The sequence below is a fragment of the Acanthopagrus latus genome, chromosome 9, assembly GCF_904848185.1.
Source record: "Acanthopagrus latus isolate v.2019 chromosome 9, fAcaLat1.1, whole genome shotgun sequence".
Classification (NCBI taxonomy): domain Eukaryota; kingdom Metazoa; phylum Chordata; class Actinopteri; order Spariformes; family Sparidae; genus Acanthopagrus; species Acanthopagrus latus.
The window spans coordinates 22,227,324-22,247,884 of record NC_051047.1 but is presented as its reverse complement, the minus strand read 5'-3'; the positions used below and the strand labels follow the sequence as shown (position 1 = coordinate 22,247,884).

Genomic DNA, 20,561 nt, shown 5'->3' with positions numbered 1-20,561 from the left:
GAATGAGACTGTATGTTTGTGGGTGGGTGTGTGTGGTTTAGTACGGAGAGGTTGAGGAAATACAGTAAAGAGAGGGTGTTAAACTGTTTTTCAGGACCCCTCTGCTGATCAGTTTTCTTGTCTGTGACAGTGAAATGTTCATGTTCATGTGTCTGCTCAATCTAAAAGTTATGTACTGTAGTTGGTGTGTAGCACTGCTCATGATTGGTCGATAGAAAAAAATTAGTTTCTATTTCCAGAATCGGTTTATCATTTCAGTCATTCTTTAAGTAATAATGTCAACATGTATACATTACATATAGATTAAATGGATTTCTAACTTTTCTATGTAGTTTATGGCATTCAATCAAATTATTTGGTTTTTGGAATGTTGGTTGAACAAATGAACTAATTTGAAGACGTCACTTTGGGTTCTGGGAATTTTGAGTCTTTGAAACATTTTCCTTCGAGCTCCCCTTCCTTGCCTTTTTTTTAGAGGTTTCCTTGCTCCAACACACTGGATTCACTGGATTCCGCTCATCATCAAGCTCTGCTGAAGCCTGATAACAAGCCGTTCATTTGATTCAGAATGAATGTTAGCAAAGTACGTTTCTCCAAAACCACATCTGAGATAAAACTTGGGGTTTATTTACGTTGCAACTTCTTTTCTTTAGATTCAATTCTGTGCAGATTTAAGTATGGTACATAGCTTAATGACATGGACGTTTGTTGCTGTCAGAAACGTTAACTGCTAACATTTCATCCTGGCAACCTGAGCAGGCGCACATATAAAAAAAATGAAGTGCGGGGGGACTGAGTTCCAGGATGGAAAAACACTGATAGTGAGAATAAATGATCAAAAATGAAACTAATCACTAGATTAACAGATACAGAAAGTAATCTTTAGTTGCAGCCCTCTGTGACTTTTTGTCTTGGAAAGCTTTGTAATGACAAAATATCTTTTTCTGATCCTTCTGAAAACAAAAATATCAAAAAATAATTCAAAACAACTAACTAATGCACCGTGCTTCCATAGCTGTGAGCTGCAAACATATATCATTCATGTCTCCCAGATGTGGGCCTCCCGTCTTGGCTGCGTTTAAGACGGCGCTGTCAACCTCTTAACACAGATTCAGTCTCCGAACGTGAACTTCAGACAAAGTCAGCCTCCGAAGTGGGACACAGCTTGAGTGTGGACGGCGCTCACTCACCCTCCAGCACGGGATTGGACTGCAGCAGCTGTTCCTTGACCTTATTCACCTCCTGGCCCTTCCCACACACCGCTGCCACATATGACATCACCAGCTTACTGGCCTCTGGAACACACACAAACACACACACACACACAGATAAAAATATTAGGGTGAAGCCTTTTGCGAGACATGACTGAGGAACAAGTGCGACGTGCCCTAAAAATTCCCCTTACCTCATCCCCCCTGACACCCATCGAGGCAGGGTGGGGATCACTCATTAGTCTGGGGCACGGAGAACCCATTCAGTTCAGCTAGACGGTGAACAATATTGCATCATGTTATCATCATTCAAATGATTGATTTCGCTTGGAACCGGGAGGACGTACTGAAGAAACATGGCCGAAGGAGACGGTCCACTTCACGCGTCAGGACCGAAGCTGATCTGACAGACTCGGAGAGAGTGCTGCGAGTGAAATGTGTTTTCAGAAGTAATTTTCTGGATGAGAACGTGACACGGGGCTCAGAAGGCATCTTGTGCCCGTCTGAAACAAGTGACATGCCTCGTAGGATGACTGCTGGCATCAGGATCATCTCTCCTGTCCAGCGAAGATGACAGTGACCCAGAAACTGATGATGTGAGTGATGCGCCAAGGAGGGATGGAAGTGAGCTCGGCAGTGGCTGGCTGGTACAGACTGCAGATGAGCCTGTCACACAAACAACTCTCAGACACCCTCGTGCATTAAGCCAAGGTGGAGGATGGCGGAGAGAGATCAAGAGTCGGTGCTTTGCTGAGTAACACGGTGCGCACTGCTTGATCTTTTTTATCTCTCAGGGTAGCAGAATAAACTTCCTGAGTCATCGCTCTCAGACTGCAGGAATATGTTATGTCTCCTCTGCACTATGCTGGCATCTGATGATAAAATAAAGTTGGTCACAGCCACGGCAAGACGGAGCACAAGAAAACCCCCAGCTCAGACACGAATGTCAATGACCCATATCGATGGGGGCAGGCACGTTTTTGATGGCCTTATTTCACTACAAAGCCTCGGGGGCCAATGAGATTAACAAAATCCAAAATTTATCTCCTCGATTTGGCCGGGCAGCTTCTTGGAGTGGGGTTTTTAATATCCATGAGAGGCTGAGAAGACCCAAATGAAGGCTGGCACACCACGTGAAGAGTGATCTGTCAAAACGGTGCTGCGATGATCATTGCTATGTTCTGGATCTATCACTGGCGAGCTTACAGAGTGTGGACAAGGGATGATGATTATTGTCAAATTCAAGCCGTTACCGATGTTCAGCCGATGAATTGGTGCATCCCTTAGTGTTGACAGAGGCTTTTGTCTAAATGATTAAGCCAAATAGCGATAGGGAGAGTTGTGGAGTGAAATCTGGGCTCTAGCCAGAGATCAATGTACTACCAGTTTCAAACCATCAACTGTCAATACTAGCAAATGACGGCATCAGTGCAGTAGCAAACAAATAACTGCTGCATGACAGACTGAGATGTTAAATAAGGAGAGGACAGCCATACACACACAAAAACCTTTACATTCAACTACATTACTTTTGTAGCCGGATGATATCAGGACGTCTGTGATCGCTTACACTGACATAAATCATTTTTTCAGAACTGCCCACACTTTGAATACAGCCACGTGGACGGATGCAATAGGAACCAAATGGACGTTGTGATGACGAATCACTCCCACACTTAAAAGTCTGCTGAACACATGTAATAGCAGCGTGGTAGATGACAGCTCTCTGGATTTGAAGCAGACAGTTTGAACTCCACCACAATTAAGTCTAAGCTGCAGTACAGTCCAATAACTGCTTTTAGAGAGGGTCAAGATGTATAATTCCATGTACGAATGCATGTCTTTACTGTACAGGAAGATATTTTTACAAGAAAAATACGACTTTTTCCTCGCAGACTGTGCTCTGCCAACTCAACATGACCTTTACCTGGGACACAGCGCTGCCAACAGAGACCAGGAAATTCCATTCCTCCTGGGTTTCTGTGAGGTATGTGAAGCTGCACCAGGACATGCCTTCACCATTATAAAAAATGAGGAGAAATTAAAGGCCCGGGGACACCGCTGCCTCCAGCATCAGCAGGAGAGAACAGTCTGACATGAGTTTTTAAGTTTCTGAACTGGCGAGTGAGGAAGGATCCTGCCAAGCGTCAGCACACCAGTAGGTACCGTCATGCGTCGACATGACGCTCTCAAAGAAGTGGCATCAAAAAAAACGATGGAGCTGATCTAAATCTGCACTGTGGCTTCGAACATAACAATCCTTATCTTCAGTCGGCCTTTAGATATACGTTTTGACTACGCCTCAGACAAAACTTTTTTCGGCGCTGCGGTTAAGAAGGCCTGATGACACATTTTAACTCTGCAGGGATTTCTTGGCCCTCTACAGAGTATTCTTTTTTTTCATTTACCCTGTTTTTGATTATTTTTCTCGCTGGCTTCTGATAAATGCAGAACTTTTCATGTTCGCACTGGCAACAGATGCATTACTGATATCCATAGCCTTAAGGCGTGTGTTTATGCCAAGGACAACTGTGGTATGAACAGCAGGGTGATCAACCGTGAGTCAAATTTCCCCGGGTATAAACAAGAGTTGAACAACAGTTGGCATTTTGCCTCTTACCGGTTTTCCCAGCCCCGCTCTCCCCTGTGATGAGGATGCACTGGTCCTTGTCCTGGTCCCTCAGTGAACGGTAGGCCTCATCTGCCAGAGCGTAGCTGGAGGACAGAAAAAGCACAAAGTCATTAGCCTTCATGTTACGAGCACGTGGCGTCAGCTTACACAATATTCTTATTTTCCAGGATGTTTTTGGGGGTTGATTTACAAGATAGTAGTGTAAAAATAAAGTTCCCTAATCAATAACACGTGGGTTTATTGGAAATTAGGTCGCATCTGTGGGACAGCCACAGCGGCTTTATTTAGCTACACTGGCCGGTTTGCATTGGAGGATTTGGCTTCGATGTTTGGAGAACTTCCTACTTCTTTTCCAGAACTTCGTTACTATGTGACTGCTGCATTCGAAACACACACAAACAAAGCTAAATTTAGATGCTTGGAAGCCATTTTTACTTAGATAAACTTATTGTTTTAACCATCCCATAACTTTTACGTATTTTTCATACTAAAAAATACTTGAAAACTGATTACATGCTGGCAGGTGTCACTGAGAATGTAAACCAACCCTCAGCAGATTGGTGAGTGATAAAGGAGGAGTGCCTATTATAAACGAAGCCTATTGTCACACATTCCAGGACAGTGATACAATGGGAAAGTGGGACTGGTTATTGCAGTTTCATCCCCCCCCCGACTGGAATCCAGAACAATATATTAGTTGTTCTCTTTATGGTTTTAGAGAAGGGTGCGGATGGTGTGAGGGCCGCATCGCAATGTCAACTTTTTTATCTTGTGTGGCACAGTGGTCTGTAATTTCTGTGTGATACACCCACAAAGAGGGAACACTGGAGGGTGAGGCTGGACCAATAGTTTTTTGGTTTTTTTTACAGCTTCCATTTGGCAAGAAAACAGTCGTGTACAGTGCTGCAAGAACCGTGTTCTGACTTTCTCCTCCAGCAGGACGCGAGACTGCAAATTAGCTTTTCCTTGACTCCCGTCCCCCACCGGTACTTTGGCATTCATTACTCAGGAATTTTTTCCAAAGCCACGTCTGGTAATAGCTGTGATTTTACCTTATGACACACTTAAAATGTCTTTGCTGTGAGTTAGTTTGAGAAGTGGATTCGGAAGACTGTACTCATCCAAGACCTCCAACATGAGCCACGTCACGTTTAAGGAAAAATCTCCAGGAGTCTGTCTGGATCATCACAGGGGGGGAACTGGGCTTAAATCATCATTTAGAGCAATGTTTCAGATCCATGCCTTTTTTTAGGGTGACTACAAGGAAATGTTCAAGAAACACATTGCCGCAGTATCTCAGTTCCCCCTCTTTTTGAACACTTCATTTACGCTCCTGTCACTTTAAGGCCCCACCTCCCAAAACTACCAGTCTGCTCTGATTGGACGGCTCTCACATCGCAGCATAGCTTCCATACTGTGCGGACCACAGAGTGCACGTACTACCGACTTCCACAAGTCGAGTGGCTAACTTCTGGTTTAGCCGTCTGCTAACTTGAATGAGAATAAAACAACGCAATCATATGGACACGTTATCAGACCAACTGGCTCAAACTGATAGTGAAGAGAGTAATTTCACAGAGGGTTGTAAAGCTATAAAAAAAAAATATATACACAGCATTTTTACAGATGCATGCTTTACAATGTAAGCTTATGGGAAGAAGAATTTTTGAGCCAGTATGCATCACCTGTTGTCATCACAGGGTTTGGCTGCTATGTCAAATTAGTTTCAAAGCCTGACGTGTTTCCAAGGCGCCTGGCTTTAACTCTGCTGGTGTATTTGCCACTACGACCATTCTGGGGGCGTTGCTGATGGACTGACTTACTAACAGAAGTCCTGACAGCTCATTTGAAGGACACGGTTTCTTCAAATACACGTGCTGCTTGCAAAGTATTTACAGTGTACGCTGCCAAGACCAGCTTTATAATAACAGAAGAGATGGATATCTAATTTTCTGCAATACAGGCTCTACAGGTGGACAGTCTTAATCTAACTCACTGCTGCAAGCTTGAAAACCATCAAGGACTTAATCTTTTTAAACATCAAGCTAAGATCAACATCTTCGTGTCCGTATGTTTCGCATTGAGTACAGGGTAAATCTAGCTTGAGGTAATTTTGGAGGAATGCCTCAAAATAGTCTCTCCCCAGTGTCTAATTTAGCCCTAGCCTGGAGGGTAGGGGCACTCCAAGTCTCCCTGGTCTGAGTAATATCATTAATCAAGCATTTATATGCACAAAGTGTACTAGACATGAATGCAGTAAGGAATGTCAGACATCCACAGACACATACAGCACGACTGACAGGCTCTGTAGCCGGGTCTGAAATGGGATATTGAACTCTGAGTGCCGCGGCTGAAGTTACATTTACTTGCACAGGCAACGCTGTCAGATCGGAGCACACGGCACATCGTAATGTAGTGTGGCATCTAGACAAGGTTCAAAGTGATTTCTGAGGGAGATGTTCACATTGCATTTCAAGCCGTGCGCTGAACGGTTAAGCAGAATCATTCTGCTATTTGACCATTATCTAGTTCAACTTCCACAAATACACCAAGACGTGGAAAAAGCAGCTAATGTCTAAATCTAATTTGGGCTACAAAGACGAATGTATTAGTGGCGTCGGCGCGGTAAGGAGCAGGACTGGGAGCATATAATCACACGCTGAACTAACACTGACCTCCGATTCTCAAAAGTAGCTGATTGCTAGTAAGAAGCCATGACTGAGAGGGGGCCAGAGATGGACAGCCAGATGAATGCATTCCAGGCCACAATACGACGTTAAAGCTCAGGCTGGCTAATAGAGCTTAAGGTTCTGCACCACCACACATGGTTTTGGACCAGAGCCCATGCAGCCCTGCAGCCCTTCTCCCTCATCGGCCCCCAGTGTGGGCCCTCCACCGATAAACCATCAGGAAAATGGGTACACTAAAGCAGAGTTTCTCATCATAAAACTTCCTTTGGATCAAGCTGGTGTAGTTGGTCGCTAGAGGAGCTATGATGAACTATTTCTATAGAGGTAGGTCCCAGTTTTTGCTGGTATCTTGAGCTCTCCTAGCGTGACAGAAGGACTCATGTGAAGAGCACTGATTTATTAGCAGAAAAAGTTTCCAAGATGGTAGCCAGTAATATCATTCCTCGCCCCTGCTTGGCCTAGGGACTTTGCGCTGGATTCACATCACACACACAGATGTGCAAAAATAAAACCTTCATGCTTAATGAAATTCATAGGATGAAGAGTATCATTAAAAGTTTGTTTGCAGAGGGAAGTGTCCTGTCAACAGCTTTGCAGATGCTTCTTTTATGACAGGAATCTATGGGAAACCGGGTTTGTGACTGAAGGGCTTTTCTTAGTTGTGAAGTTATTTTTGCAGACTGGGCAGTCATGCATTGTGTACAACAAACAAACTGCATTGACACTGGACAAAAAAAACCCAATTACATCCACCGTCATCTGCCTTTTTGCCTTCAATGGGAAAGGGTAGAATGGGCATTTATTCCTGTGTCAAATAACTGCAGTAGTTCTATATATATTGACTCCAGGTACAGCCGTGATGGAACAAATTATGCCTTTTGTGCAAAGCGATGCCGTGATGCACGTTGAAGTTAAGGACACTGGCCCGTAAACACTTTTCAGTCCTGCTCTGATCAGTCGGCGTTGAGACTGAAAGTGAGATTGAAGTAAAAGATGTCAGAATATAAACTCCTCGACACTGTCAGATGACTCCATGCTGTTCCCTGTTTTCTGATGTGATCATGACATCGAACGTGGCACACCAGAAACAAAATAAGAGGGCAAACACTTTTCTACTAGCAATGGAAAAGGATTTGATTGCTACTTTCAAGTGGGTGATATACTTACACATTTTGGTGTGAAATGGTATTTGTTTCTCATTATTCCACAGATCCATAACTGACATGGATGTCAACAATGCAGAATTCTGATTAACAAATAAACCTGCACCTAACGTGCGTATTGGCCATAATCTTTACTGAGCTTTACAGGAAACCTTACAGTGCTACATTTTTGGTGCCCTCAGCTGCATCAAATCATTCCCTCTGTCCATCAGGGCACAAGCCTCTCACTCAGAAATCCCCACCCCCACAAACTGGGATCACAGCCTAACGCCTGCCCCTCTCCTGTACACCACGTTGCTGGTGTGGATGAGGACTTGCCACGGGACATTACGTCACTGCTGAAAAGGGCAGCACAGCGCAGCAGATGTCTGCTTTGTGAAAACACTCCTGTTGCCTGACCTGATCCTGACAATGACCCAACCATCACACAATTATCTCACCCCCGGAGGAGGCCAGTGTTGGGGTGGGTGGGTGTGGGGTGTGTACCAGAAAAAGAGTTAGGGGTGTAGAATAGGAGTGGGAGGTCCTTTGCCTGACGCCCCCCACACACACACACACACACACACACACACACACACACACACCCACCCATATGAATATGAATGGCCATTAATCACAATATGAATAGAAGTTAGCCGTAGCAAAGGCGCCACACCCTGAAATCCATGTTTAAATATCCAACATTTAAATGAAAAGTCCAAGCCACAGCCGAAGAAACTCATCTGTACTTTTATTCCCACATGCAAAAGCAAGAAAAACACAGCAGAAGTACAATTAATGTGCGCCCCTGTGGCTAGAACATTGTGCTATCATTAGGGCCATGAAAGCAGTTCTGAACGGTAACGGGCTGTACCACTTCACAAATGTGAAAATCTAAATAACGATGAGGCACCAAGGTCACCATCAAAGGCAGAGGAAGCAGCGAGCGAGGCACCAAAATCCCAGCGGTCTCGCTGATTCAGTGTGCAGGGTTAGGCTGGGATAAGGCCTTGGACCAGGAGCGCTTGCTTGGCACCTCCCCATCACATCTGCCTCCAGACTGTAATTTGGGCTTGCACGTGGCAGCGGTGAACACAAAGCCACACTGGCATGAGGTAAGCAGTAGAAAATAGTCTAGTCAGTTCTTTTTACTACCAACCTCTGGTAACTGGGACACAGGAGGAGATGATGGGCCTGCAGTGTGTGACCTGAATCTTAAAACGGGTGGAGTGCTCTGAGGGCTGATTCTGCACACTTTAAAGGTTGTGATTTGTAGACGCTAATGAAGCTGTAATGTATGGTCTGGAGTGCAGCCCACCCAGCTACTGGAAGATGACAGGACTTTCTGCAAACAATAATAATCTTTCTCAGAGGCTGTTAGTCATGCCTTGATACTGACATGCGGCATATTAACATACTGTTTTGTACGACTTTGTTCGGTTTCCAGCCTGAAAATGGATGAGCTCTGTTCATACTTTGATGCTAAATCCGGCTACGTTTCTATTATTTATTTGTATGCATGGGGGGGGGGGGGGGGGGTCAGTACAGTAGCCTGTGATCTCAGCGTGATCCGGCTCCTCCAGAGGCCACCGGAAATCCGCCCGGCTCTGATGGCGCGGCCAAGGAAGCAGCGCTTTCCTGGCACTTTATGACCAGGTGGGAGAGTGGGCGGCTGTAGCGAGAAACGCTCACAGTCAGTACACTGGTGTGCTTTCAGAGGTTGTGGGCGAACCTGCTGGTGTGGGCGGGCAGGGACACACACACACACACACACACACACACACACACACACACAAACACAAACACACAGACAAAAGGTCTTGGTTCTGACAGATGTGGCCCATCTGTGTATCGTGTTATAACCAACCAACATGTCGCTGTGAAACAGGTGGTTAGCAGAGGATCAGCACACAGGGCAGGAGCCTGGCAAATATCTGACACACAAGTCTATATTCAAGAGATCACTCTGAAGGTGCAATAAAGAATAAATTAAAGCTCAGAGTGACGTTCCTCTGCCACACATCTCTAATCTATTCAACGCTCAGTACAGTAGACGTTGCCTGAGACCTGCTAAATTACTCATTGATACTCTGCCACCCACACACATCCAACTTTAAGGGGGTCCAGGGCTTTAATTTTCTTTTTCCTGCACAGCAATTTAGTGTTCCAGAGAACGAGGGGGGGGGGGGGAACACAGGCTGAAGTTGTTTGTCTGATCCTTGAAACGCAGGAAAGCAGCACGCTGAGTGAGGTAGCACAACATCCTCAAAGCAACACTCGCACAAACACTCATCTGAGATGGATTTAAATGAAGCCCGCATGCAGCGAGGAAACTGAATATTCAAATGACTCCCAATTATAAGGTGTTGAAATGGGTTTAAAGAGCTGATGGATTCATCTGAGTCATGAGATTTCACACAATGATAAATGACAGACCTTGCTCCTTTGGCTAGAAGATAAAGAAAAACACACTTAAGGAAAAAAAAAAAAAATACATGACCACATGTGCTCAGCCACAGACAGGATGATGGAAACAGAGGAGCAAGAAGGCTTTTTATAGCCCAGAAAGCACTAGCTCTGTCAGGTCTGAGGACTTCCTCTCTTCATCCTGCTCTTCACTTCACTCATTTCTCAGCCTTCCCACTGTGGCGTTTCTGGTCACTTCGGGCTCTCAGAGGCCTTGACAACGAGCAGTAACATGACTTGACCGTGAAGTAAAGTTCTGCTGACATATACGACCAACCAGCCTTAAGATAAACATTCTGAACTGGACTTGTACAACAATTTCTCCTTGAAAGAGTCTAAAATGATGAGCTTGCTTTTCGATTCTCAGGGCTGACACCAAAAGACCCGTCAGAAAAGTGAATTATGTCTTAAACACTAGATTTTGAGTTTCTCGCCTCACAGTTGGATGCCTCCGCCAACCAGTTAAGTTGAAATTTCCTTCCAAGACTTTCATGGAATTCAAGAAGGGGGTATTATGTCAACGTCTTGGCAAAATGGAAGTTATATTGACATGTTTCATTTTAGCTCCACAGCTTCGTCACATGGTGCGACAACTAATGCTGCATTTCTATTTCCCTGCAAGTCAATTGAGAGAAGTCAAATTCCCTTGTGTGTATCCGCATGCTTGGCATGCAGAACTAATTCTTATACGAGGATACAGGAGCTGTTGCCATGACAGTTGACAATGCTTCAAACATTGTTGTTGCTGCGAAGAAGCTACACGTTGTATAACGTCGATGCTTCCCACGCATCTTAAAACTGACAACACAGAAGATCTGTACAATCATTAACATTGATATCTTGATATCAAGATAAGTGTCACCAATTCAGTATCTGACCACATGTGAAATATGGTCACAATCTCTCTATCAGTTTGTGAGTGGTCCTATAAAATGTTATGCTGTCATGGATAAGTTGACCTTTGGATCAAAGATGTAATCACTTCATTATTTTTTATCCTGGTAGACATCTGCATGAATTTATATCTTCATTGGTGTATGAATTCTTAATTTATGGCCAAAAATATGTTCCGTGAGGTCACAGTGACTTTTGAATACTTTAATTTAATCAGTTAATCCTTGAGTTCAAGTTGACATTTGTGACAAATCCGAAGAAATTCCCTCAAGGAATTCAAGAGATACCGCGTTCATGTGAATGAGACGGACAGATGGACGGACAGTCAACCCAAAAAAAAAACAAAAACAAAAACAAAAAAAACAAACATAATGCCCTCGGCCACAGATGTCGCCTGAATGGAGACATAAAAAAAAAAAACTGTGTGAGCCCGACAGGCATTGCAACCAGCCCTGCACACTTACTCACCCATATACAAAGGCTGCATAGAAATAAACTGTTATGCCTAATTTAGTACAAAATCACTTGGCATGTCTTCAAAGAGGCAGAGGCCTCGGGCTGACCATGTGACCCACTGAGCCCATTCAGACTATAGACGGAGTCATTGTGGGTTTGACCAACACTGTAATGTTGCCCAGATCGGCACCACAGTGGTGGGTGACACCTTCTCCCGTTCCACACCAGCAAAACGAGGCCGCCACAGACTGGGAGGGTTTCAGAGGAAGGGAATAAAGTTGTCAAGGGTTCTTTTTCTTTTTTCCAGAGCAAAAGTAAACAGTTTACAGAGAAACAGAACAGTTGGAAGGTAAAAGAGATGTGGCTTTAGTTCATAAGACGTCGGGAAGCTGAGGCCGTTTCAACTTTTTTGGAGAAGCGAATCAAAGGAACTGACATCCCACAGCAAAGGCTGAGAGTAAGACCTCCTCCAACAAGACATAAATACACCTTCAACACAGCGAAAACAGCCTGACAGTGTTCAATCTGTCCCAACGGCTCATCTCCCATCTGCATCTCATGACTTTCAGCTCCAGAATCTGACAAGACTACGATCAGCTGACAGTGTAAACAATGGACAGCCAAAAAATCCAAGACCAGGGTTTTAACATGATTGAGAATCCAGTTTTTCCTGCATATTTTTCCCTCAGTTGTATTTAACTGAATTGCATCTTCATGTGGTATATTCCTTGTTGCAACCTCAAGTTAGACGGATGCAGGATGCAGGTCTGACCTGATTCAGAATACATGTGCTTCATTCAACTGAAAACGGACAACACACTGATAACTATCGATAGTTTTTGCCTCGATACAGCAGCAGCTTGGCGGAGGAGATTAGCCGACACAAGCTTAACCCCGCAACGATGTCGGGCAAATTAGATTTCCATTAGCTTTTACTGCTTTTTTTTTTTTTTTTGTTGCTGTGTAATGCCAGCCTGACCCTTTTGGGACGTCTTGGCCAAATTTCCACAGCCAGCTGATTCCTCATTCCTCATAAATCGCTTCCAAATCTGTTTGACAGCTTGTTTGATTCCACTTGACCAACCACAAGCTGCCCCTACCAGGACTGCAGACGAGCCGCACAGTGAAAAGGAGAAACTTCAGTAGAGAAGCAGCAGACTCTACATTGTACTGCTTCAACTGCAGCGTTGCTGTGCTCGACCAGATACGCACAAATGTGCATAGACATCTTAAAATGTAGATTAAATTACACCTGAGGCCAAAAAAAGTAGCAGTTAGACCCCAATAGTGTGCCCCAACAAAACAATAATACTTTTTTGTTCTTTTTTAATGCATATAATAGGTACTGACCTGAAAAATAAATACAAAATATATCTTATAGTCCATGATATAAGGCTCCATTGTGGACCAATATTTTACACTGATATGGGTCTTATCTTTCTGCCTACACTTTGGTATGCCTCTGCTGTATTTTATTCAAGCTGTGTACACAGATAAAAAAAAAAAAAAAGCTCGATGCCAATTGTTCTGGCCATGAATAGAGACGGTATTTAGAGAGTCACTGGCAAAAGAAAAACCTATAAAATCCAATCTTATTCAACTGGAGCAATAAAGGTAATGTTTAACCAGTGTCGTATTAACCTATTGGCGGACGCATTGTCTTTGAAAACAGAGGAATTCATAACCTGTCTCTGTTAATGATTGTCAGCAGGCTGAGCAGGTGCTACCAAACAAGGCTTGGGTCAAACATTATGAGAAATGTGGTTAAATAAAATGCAGTCAACAATAATAATAATAATGTTTCTGGCATTTTGTCTTTTCTAACAGTTCCCACTCCTGGTCAAGACCCGGGCCAGACTTTATCAGCGACATTATGCTTGCACTGGGAAATCTACCAACAACGTAATGGAAGAAACATAATTAGGTGTCAATTGTCAGTATTAGTAAATTTAAACACCCAGCTGTATTCTGGATCTATAAGCTCGAGGGGGGAGAAAGAGACTGGAACTGTGTGTGTGTGTGTGTTAGTGTGTGTCTCGGAGAAGAAGTCAGCGGGAGAGTGCTGCCTCTATGCACAAATGTAGCAATTGATTACAAATGGTTGCATTATCCAATTTAACAGATTTGCATTTCATTCTAGGGATGAAGAGGTGGGTGGGAAAAGGAACACACACACACACACACACACACACACACACACACACACGCGTTCCCAATCATTTCTCTCGAGGTTCACCGAGCTCACCATTACGCCAACACACATGCTGGAAAGGACTCAGTCTGCCCACCTGAGTCAAAATGCCACTCCAACGAGTGCCCACTTAAATCTACCTACGTACAGGTTCTGTTCTCCTTGAAACCAGTCCTCCTTATGTAATGACAAAACAGTGGGCACGTGGCAGCCGGTTACCAAACAACAGCAGCTGTGATGGAGAACAAAATGGGACGAATGTACAAATCCATAAAGATATGTACTATTATATAGAGACTTGAACACTAACATCCATATTCCTTTATAACTAAAAACTATTGTAGGTGAATGTGTTTAAATAGCATCTCAATGCAGAACTTCCAAGGTGAGGATCAAACAGACACATTATCTTACAAAATATATTTCTTTTACTTATTGCCTGGGCTCCAAATGACTAAACAGGAAGTGCAAACACAGGTATGATGCCATAATGCGGCAAATGGCTCCAAAGTCCAGCCTCACTACAGATAGCGCGGTAAGTTACCATGGATCTTTTATCTTAATCCTGCTTGTAAAATGACACCCGGTCTTATATCTAATGATTGGATTTAAGGTGAATCCTAACCCAACTGAACGGGCAGTTGGGAGTTTCATGTTGCATAACACAGCCTCACTGGGAAATACAAGACAACTGCAAAAACCACACGCACGGTTCTTTCCAAAAGCCAAAAAGAAATCCTATAACCTGTTGAGAAGCCACACATGATCATAAATGTACATTTGGGGTCGGCTGATACCCATCAAGGAGACTTATTTGAAACCGATATATGCAATTTGCAGTAAAAATTGTTATCTCAGTGACAAAATTCAGAATAATAAGCACAATATACTCATGTTGTAGTTAAAGGGTTATTCCAAGTGTGTTAACAGGTTTGGGGAGAAACTTCTGCACATGTGAAAAAAGTAGTGTAAAGCGTTTTGTGGCTCCAGAGGAAGCTGCGTGTAATCTGATAAATTGCCTCCTGTGATGTCACTCAGTGGCTACATTGCATTGTGGGTAACGTGGGCGCTGGATTTTGTAAAGGAAGAAGAATGCGTGTTCCTACACTGTCCATTATAAGTTCGACAGTGTTATAGAAATGCAGTGCTACGTGGATTGTTTTTCCAAAACTTGGCAACTACATTTCCCACAATGCAATTTTGCCGCTGAGTGACATCTTTAGCATTACATTCAGCTTTCCTCTGGAGCCACACAACGCTTTATACTACTTTTATCACATATGCATAAGCATAAGCAAGTGCAATTTTGAGGAAATCTACTTGAGTATTTCCATTTTCTGCCACTCTATCCTCCTCTCCACTGCTTTTATTTGATTACTTCACTCATTACTTTGAAGACTATCCATAGGCTGTTACTTGTGACATGTAACCAATCAGACAGTGCCACCAATCGAAAAAAAATACTCAATATCCGCCCAAATAATTTGCAGTGCATTAATCGGTCTATCCCCAGTGTACATAGATATTGTGTAGGATGAGATTGTTGGAGGGAATGCTTCTTGGCGTGGTGCTGATCAGGGAGGCACTCAACACAATTATCTTACCCCCACACCTGACCTCTGATCTTCTTCTGTGCTTTTGACACGGAGGGCACTGCAGTTATAGCAATGATTGATTTAAAGCAATCAGTGCTTCTTGATCTCAGTCCAGAATGCATACTATATACACTGCAGATCCTGCAACACTCCGGAGATTTGACAGATTTTGGTTACAGCAGAGTCATTGTTTAGCTGTGCAAGAGCAAAAAGGTAAAAACTTTACCAAAGCGAATAAAAAAAGACCACAATCCCACATGACATGGAAATCAACATACGCCATGCTGTGATGAGACACAGCATGGCGTAGTATTTTTCACTGTCAAAAGTCTTTAATAAAGCAGATTTCACAGTCAGGCTGTCATGGCTGTGTGCACGACAGCTGAGAACTCCTGACATACGCCTTGCACGGGGGCCTCCCTGCTCCATTAGCCCATTGCGTTGCCCCCCTGTAGCCATTTGCTCCAGTGGCACAAGGTATTGAGCGCTGAGAGCGTCGGGGGTCTCAATACCTCATTAAACATCGGGGAAATGCGATCCCACCCTCGAGACATGGGGCTAGAAGCCTGTCCAGGCGCACACACACACACACACACACATATTCCTCTCAATCTGTGGCTCGGGTGGCACGGGACGTACAAAAGATGACTCCTGGCCATCTGTAAAGCCGCTCTGCACAGAGAAAGACCACTGATTAGTTTGCGTCTAATGACTCGACAGTGTGCGGACGGGAGGGAAACACCTGCCGGTTAATTACAAGGCGCCTCATCTGGGCAGAAAGCAGTTTGCCAAATTGGCCGGCAGAGGAAATGATGGACGAATGAGTTGGTCCTCAGCTGGGTTTATATTTGTTTTTGTTTTTTTTTGTTTTTTTTGGAGAATCAAGATACTCCAAATGGAAACCGTTCAAAAGCCTTCCGAAACGTCACAAAAATGTGACTTAGGGTACAATCTCCAGATACAATTTGGGGTGATCATCTACAATTCGACCACACTTCCTGTAACCTGTAGCTGGGACACGAAATCTCATCTATACATTTCTTCCCTTTTTTTCAGTTGCGTGGATGAAAATGTAACCAAATCATGTTATACGTTGTGACATTTTTTTTTTTTTAAAACGTCACTAGAAAACTGAAAGAAAACATCTGCCGCCTCGTTTTCCTAAGTAATCAATGTGTACAGTACCGGTCTCTGGCCTGGGACAGAGCCAGCGTTTATCTACAATAACTCTAATTAAGATGGAACTTAACAGGCAATTAGTCGACAAACAACTTCAGAGATAGGGGACCAGCTGCAGTTCTCCCACCAGCTGATGCACACACACACAAACACACTCACACACACACATTCCTCTATTTGTCTTCAACGTACAAGAGCAGGTGTGATGAACACCTGCACACACTCACTGCGCCTTCGCACAAAAACACACAAAAGCATCCTTGATGACTCAGGCACAAACACGCACACGCGCACATACAGGCTGAACCAATGATGATGATGTGACAGCATTAATCAAAAGCAACAAAACTAATCCCTCTCAGGCACCTTTTCCTGACTTTAATCAATAACCTTAAGCTACGCTAATCCTTCATCTCATCCAAACAGACTGTTTCCAGGATGCTCAGACAATTCCCACCACAGCAACTTTGACAGTGACTGAGTGTTCATGCACAGACTGCGCTGTGTGTTCTGAGGAAGAGAGAGGACCACTGATTGTTTTAGGGACAGCATGCGTTTGACGCGTCAGCTGACGTTTTGTCACTGTCCAAGGCTTCTTTCTCTTGTTTTTTCCCCCACAGTGGGTCCGACTATATCAGCACACTGCTCTGCCAGGAAGTCAGACTAAACAGACTTGTGGCATTCAGACACAGTGTCGTCCGTGACAAGGTTAGTCAAAAGTCTTTAAACTGCAGTCTGCAGGTGGGTGCTGTTGATCGAAGCGTCGGTGTTGTTTACACTGCGTGTGTGCATGTATGCTGGGCTTGAAGGGGGTCGAGCAGTTATCCATTGCTTGTTAATTGTTGTGTAAAATATCTCTGCAGTAACGGTGATGCGAGAAATCCAATGAAGCTACAAAAAGAAGAGTGACATTTAGTAGAGCTGCAAAAGAAAAAAAAGGACAAAATTCTCCGATTCCAGCTTCTTAAATATATATTTCTTCTTTTCTCTCTCTCTCTTTTGTTTTTACTCCTCTGTCACTAAACTGAACATCTTTGTGTTGTGGACAAAAAAAATGACATTTGAGGGCTTGAGAGCTTTGGGAAACACTGATAAACATTTTTTCCATTTCCCATCAGACTGGTAGTTTATGATCTACACAAACAATCCCATATTCTTTTTTTTTTCCATACACTTTTGCCAACTGTTAGAAAGATAACCATCATTACATGTTTTAAAGGTTCATGCCCAAAGAAATATTCTTTCAGCTGACCATTGGAGGGTTATTTAGTTTAACTGTAGTTAGAATTTTGTCATTCTTAATTCATCTGATGTGAAATCATCCTGATAGATTATTTTTTACCATAATGCCAAACCCCTACATTTGAATATTTGCTTTTAATGGATGTTGATGTCTTGAGTTATCCAACACAGTGTTCACAGTTTTCCCACACAGCCTGACATCTTTTAGGAGCTATGACCTAATCGAAGCACCCTGGTGAACTACTTTGGCCTTGACTGATGCAACCTGTTCTGAGCCGCTTATTTTATACCATTCAAGTGTCTAATGAGGATCAAAGACAGGAAGAGGAAGATTCCTGGGGACCCCCCGTTGTTCCTTTAATTAAAGGCCAACACTGATCCCCTTCGGTCGCTGTGGTGATAATGCCCCTCGGCCAGTTGAAGCTCAGCCATGCAAAAAACCGGGTCATGAAAAACAGAACCTTTTCTGGTTTGGAAGCATCACGAGGAAAGGGAAGTCACATTTTATTTAGAAATACAGGACAGGACACATGAATCCTTTGCATTGCAGTGGCCAAATAAAGTAGTTCACACACTTAAAGCTACGACTTAACATTCGGCGCAAATCAAATCTCCCGTATTGCCCAGTAAATCTATTACTGTTTACATTTTCTGTGGGCTTAAATTCATGTTCGGATCAGTGAGAGATCTGAAAAAAAAGGGGGTAAAGTGAATGAAATGATTTGCTTCATGTTTTATAAGCATGACAAACATGGAAGCATGCAAACATGGAGCGGCAAGCAGCATCACTTGCAGCGGTGCGTATTTGCTGCTTTGATTTGAATACCAGTCAAGTCAAATGTATTCAAATCGAATTATGTTTTTCCAAACTACAACAATCCAGCTGCTTCCAGGTTTAATTATTCAAAAAAGTTTCTGTTTCTGCATGGGACTATACATGGGGATACTTAGCTTATCACAAACTGTGGAAGCAGGTGGACAAAGATGGCCTAGCTTCATCATGTGCCCTCTCATATGTAGTATCTATTTAGTATCTGTGCATTCGATCTTGTTAGCTCATAGATTAGCAATAAATGCCTACATCTGAGATTGAGCTTTGTAAATGTTGAGCTAGCAGGGTCTAGGGGACAAGACCTCCAGGTAGGCCACTGTGTTAAGCTAGCTGTACCTTGAAGCTACAATGTCAGTTTTTATTTCCAAGCTAAATGCACACATAACTCTCAATAAGAAGTAAGTGGGGCTGTAAGAGGGGGCACACAACAAAGCTAGGTTAGTTGTGTCCACCTACTTCCACCATTTGCAATAAGCTAACGCTAGGCTGTCAGAGGGAAAAGCCCTGGAACTGCTAATTGCTAAGACATAGGCCTAAACATAACAGAGTAACCGCTGAGAAACATGTTTCTAGCTATCTGTTTCTTCTTGCTTTTGTGCTAACCAAAGCTAAGTCACGGTAGCGATCTGCATATGAAATTGCTGTCACTCTTCTCGCCTTTTAAATTACACAGCTATGATTTCTATAGACAAAATGGTACAGCAATGCCAGAGTGACCATAGTTCAAGTGGAGCAGCGGTTTAATCGTGGTAATGCTGCAACCATTTTGTTTGCTAAATATCATGGAGTCAAGACTAAGTGATGCTTTTGACAGGACTGAGGGGTTTAACATTGCTTGAGGGGCGATCAATGCAAAGCCACAAATCTCGGTCCAGATGGCCTGACCGGAGATTAAGATCAATTCATGTAGCATGTTGAAACAATCTGCCTTTGACTGGCAGTTTAGGTCTCGTACAAGAGCTCGTCCTATTAAACGGGGCTTAATCTTCCTTACTTAAAGACTAATGGTAAGATGACTTTTAACATGTTTACGGGATGTACATTTCAGTCAAAGGAAAGAGTTGAGAAGAGTGAGCGACATGGCAGGACTCATTTAGGGATATTTAAATCTATTTGTAGTCATTTATACCATTATCTGGCTATGTGGTTTATTGCGGTTAGTCTCTGGTAAAAGGTCAACTATCCGAGCCACCCTGGTTTAGCATGGCTCCAACATTTGTCTAGGTTTTTTCAGTTTCAGGAATAGCTCATGTGAACAGGAGAGAAGAAACCAAGTCTGTAATTTCTTATTTAATAGCTTAAAGTTAGCTGCTTTAAAAAGAAAAATGACCATATTTGTGTTTTTGCTTGTTTAACTTATGCAAATTGCAACTTTGCTCCATTGCCTTTTTAAGGCTGCCTCTGGTTTCAGTTCATGTCAGTGCGGTATGAAAATGATCTTTGTAAAGACGTAGACAAATTGTCGGTCGTTTAGCCTTTAGCCTTCTGTAACTATCCAAATGATCTCGTGGTAATGCAGTTCAGTTCAGAGGCCACTTTTGAAAATGCTTTCCCACTGCCAAATAGCCGTACCTGCCAACATAATGCTGTGAAATAGAGGGAGATTTTCCTGGGTATCGGTAAGTGGCCTACCATCATAATGCTGGACTGCAGTCTGCAGGGTGGAGGCATGAGGGCGAGCAAGTGAGGAAAGGGAAGTCTCACACCAAGGTGAGTGAAATGTCGAAGCGTATTTCTTCTTCTAAGGACCCATTTTATCCATTTTTCAGCCGAAAACTGAGCTGCAGCCTCTGGGTTGCCAGGTAAATCAAGACACCTCCTTAAGAGTCTTAATGCATTCTTTTAAAAACAGCACACTGGGAAGCTGACCGTGACAAAACCTCCTTGGACACACCAGCACTCCCCACCAGCATACAAAAGGAAAGAGAAGCAAGAGAGGCACTGAAAAACAAAAAAAGGGGTGAAACAGCCCGAAACTGTGTCACGTCAACTCTGTCGCTGGCTATAAATTAAAGCCAAAGAACTCGCATT

General features: G+C 43.4%; 1 protein-coding gene across 4 annotated transcripts in view; it reads right to left on the bottom strand.

The window, feature by feature from the left end:
- The window catches only part of myo1b (myosin IB), a 67,141-nt gene that overhangs the window by 32,445 nt on the left and 14,135 nt on the right, over positions 1–20,561 (bottom strand). For all 4 annotated transcript variants that reach the window (XM_037108872.1, XM_037108873.1, XM_037108874.1 and 1 more), the window contains exons 4-5: positions 3,832–3,926; positions 1,191–1,295 (exon numbers count right to left, since the gene is read on the bottom strand). In XM_037108872.1, the coding sequence (XP_036964767.1) occupies positions 1,191–1,295; positions 3,832–3,926 (200 nt within the window). The remainder of the gene's footprint in view (positions 1–1,190; positions 1,296–3,831; positions 3,927–20,561) is intronic.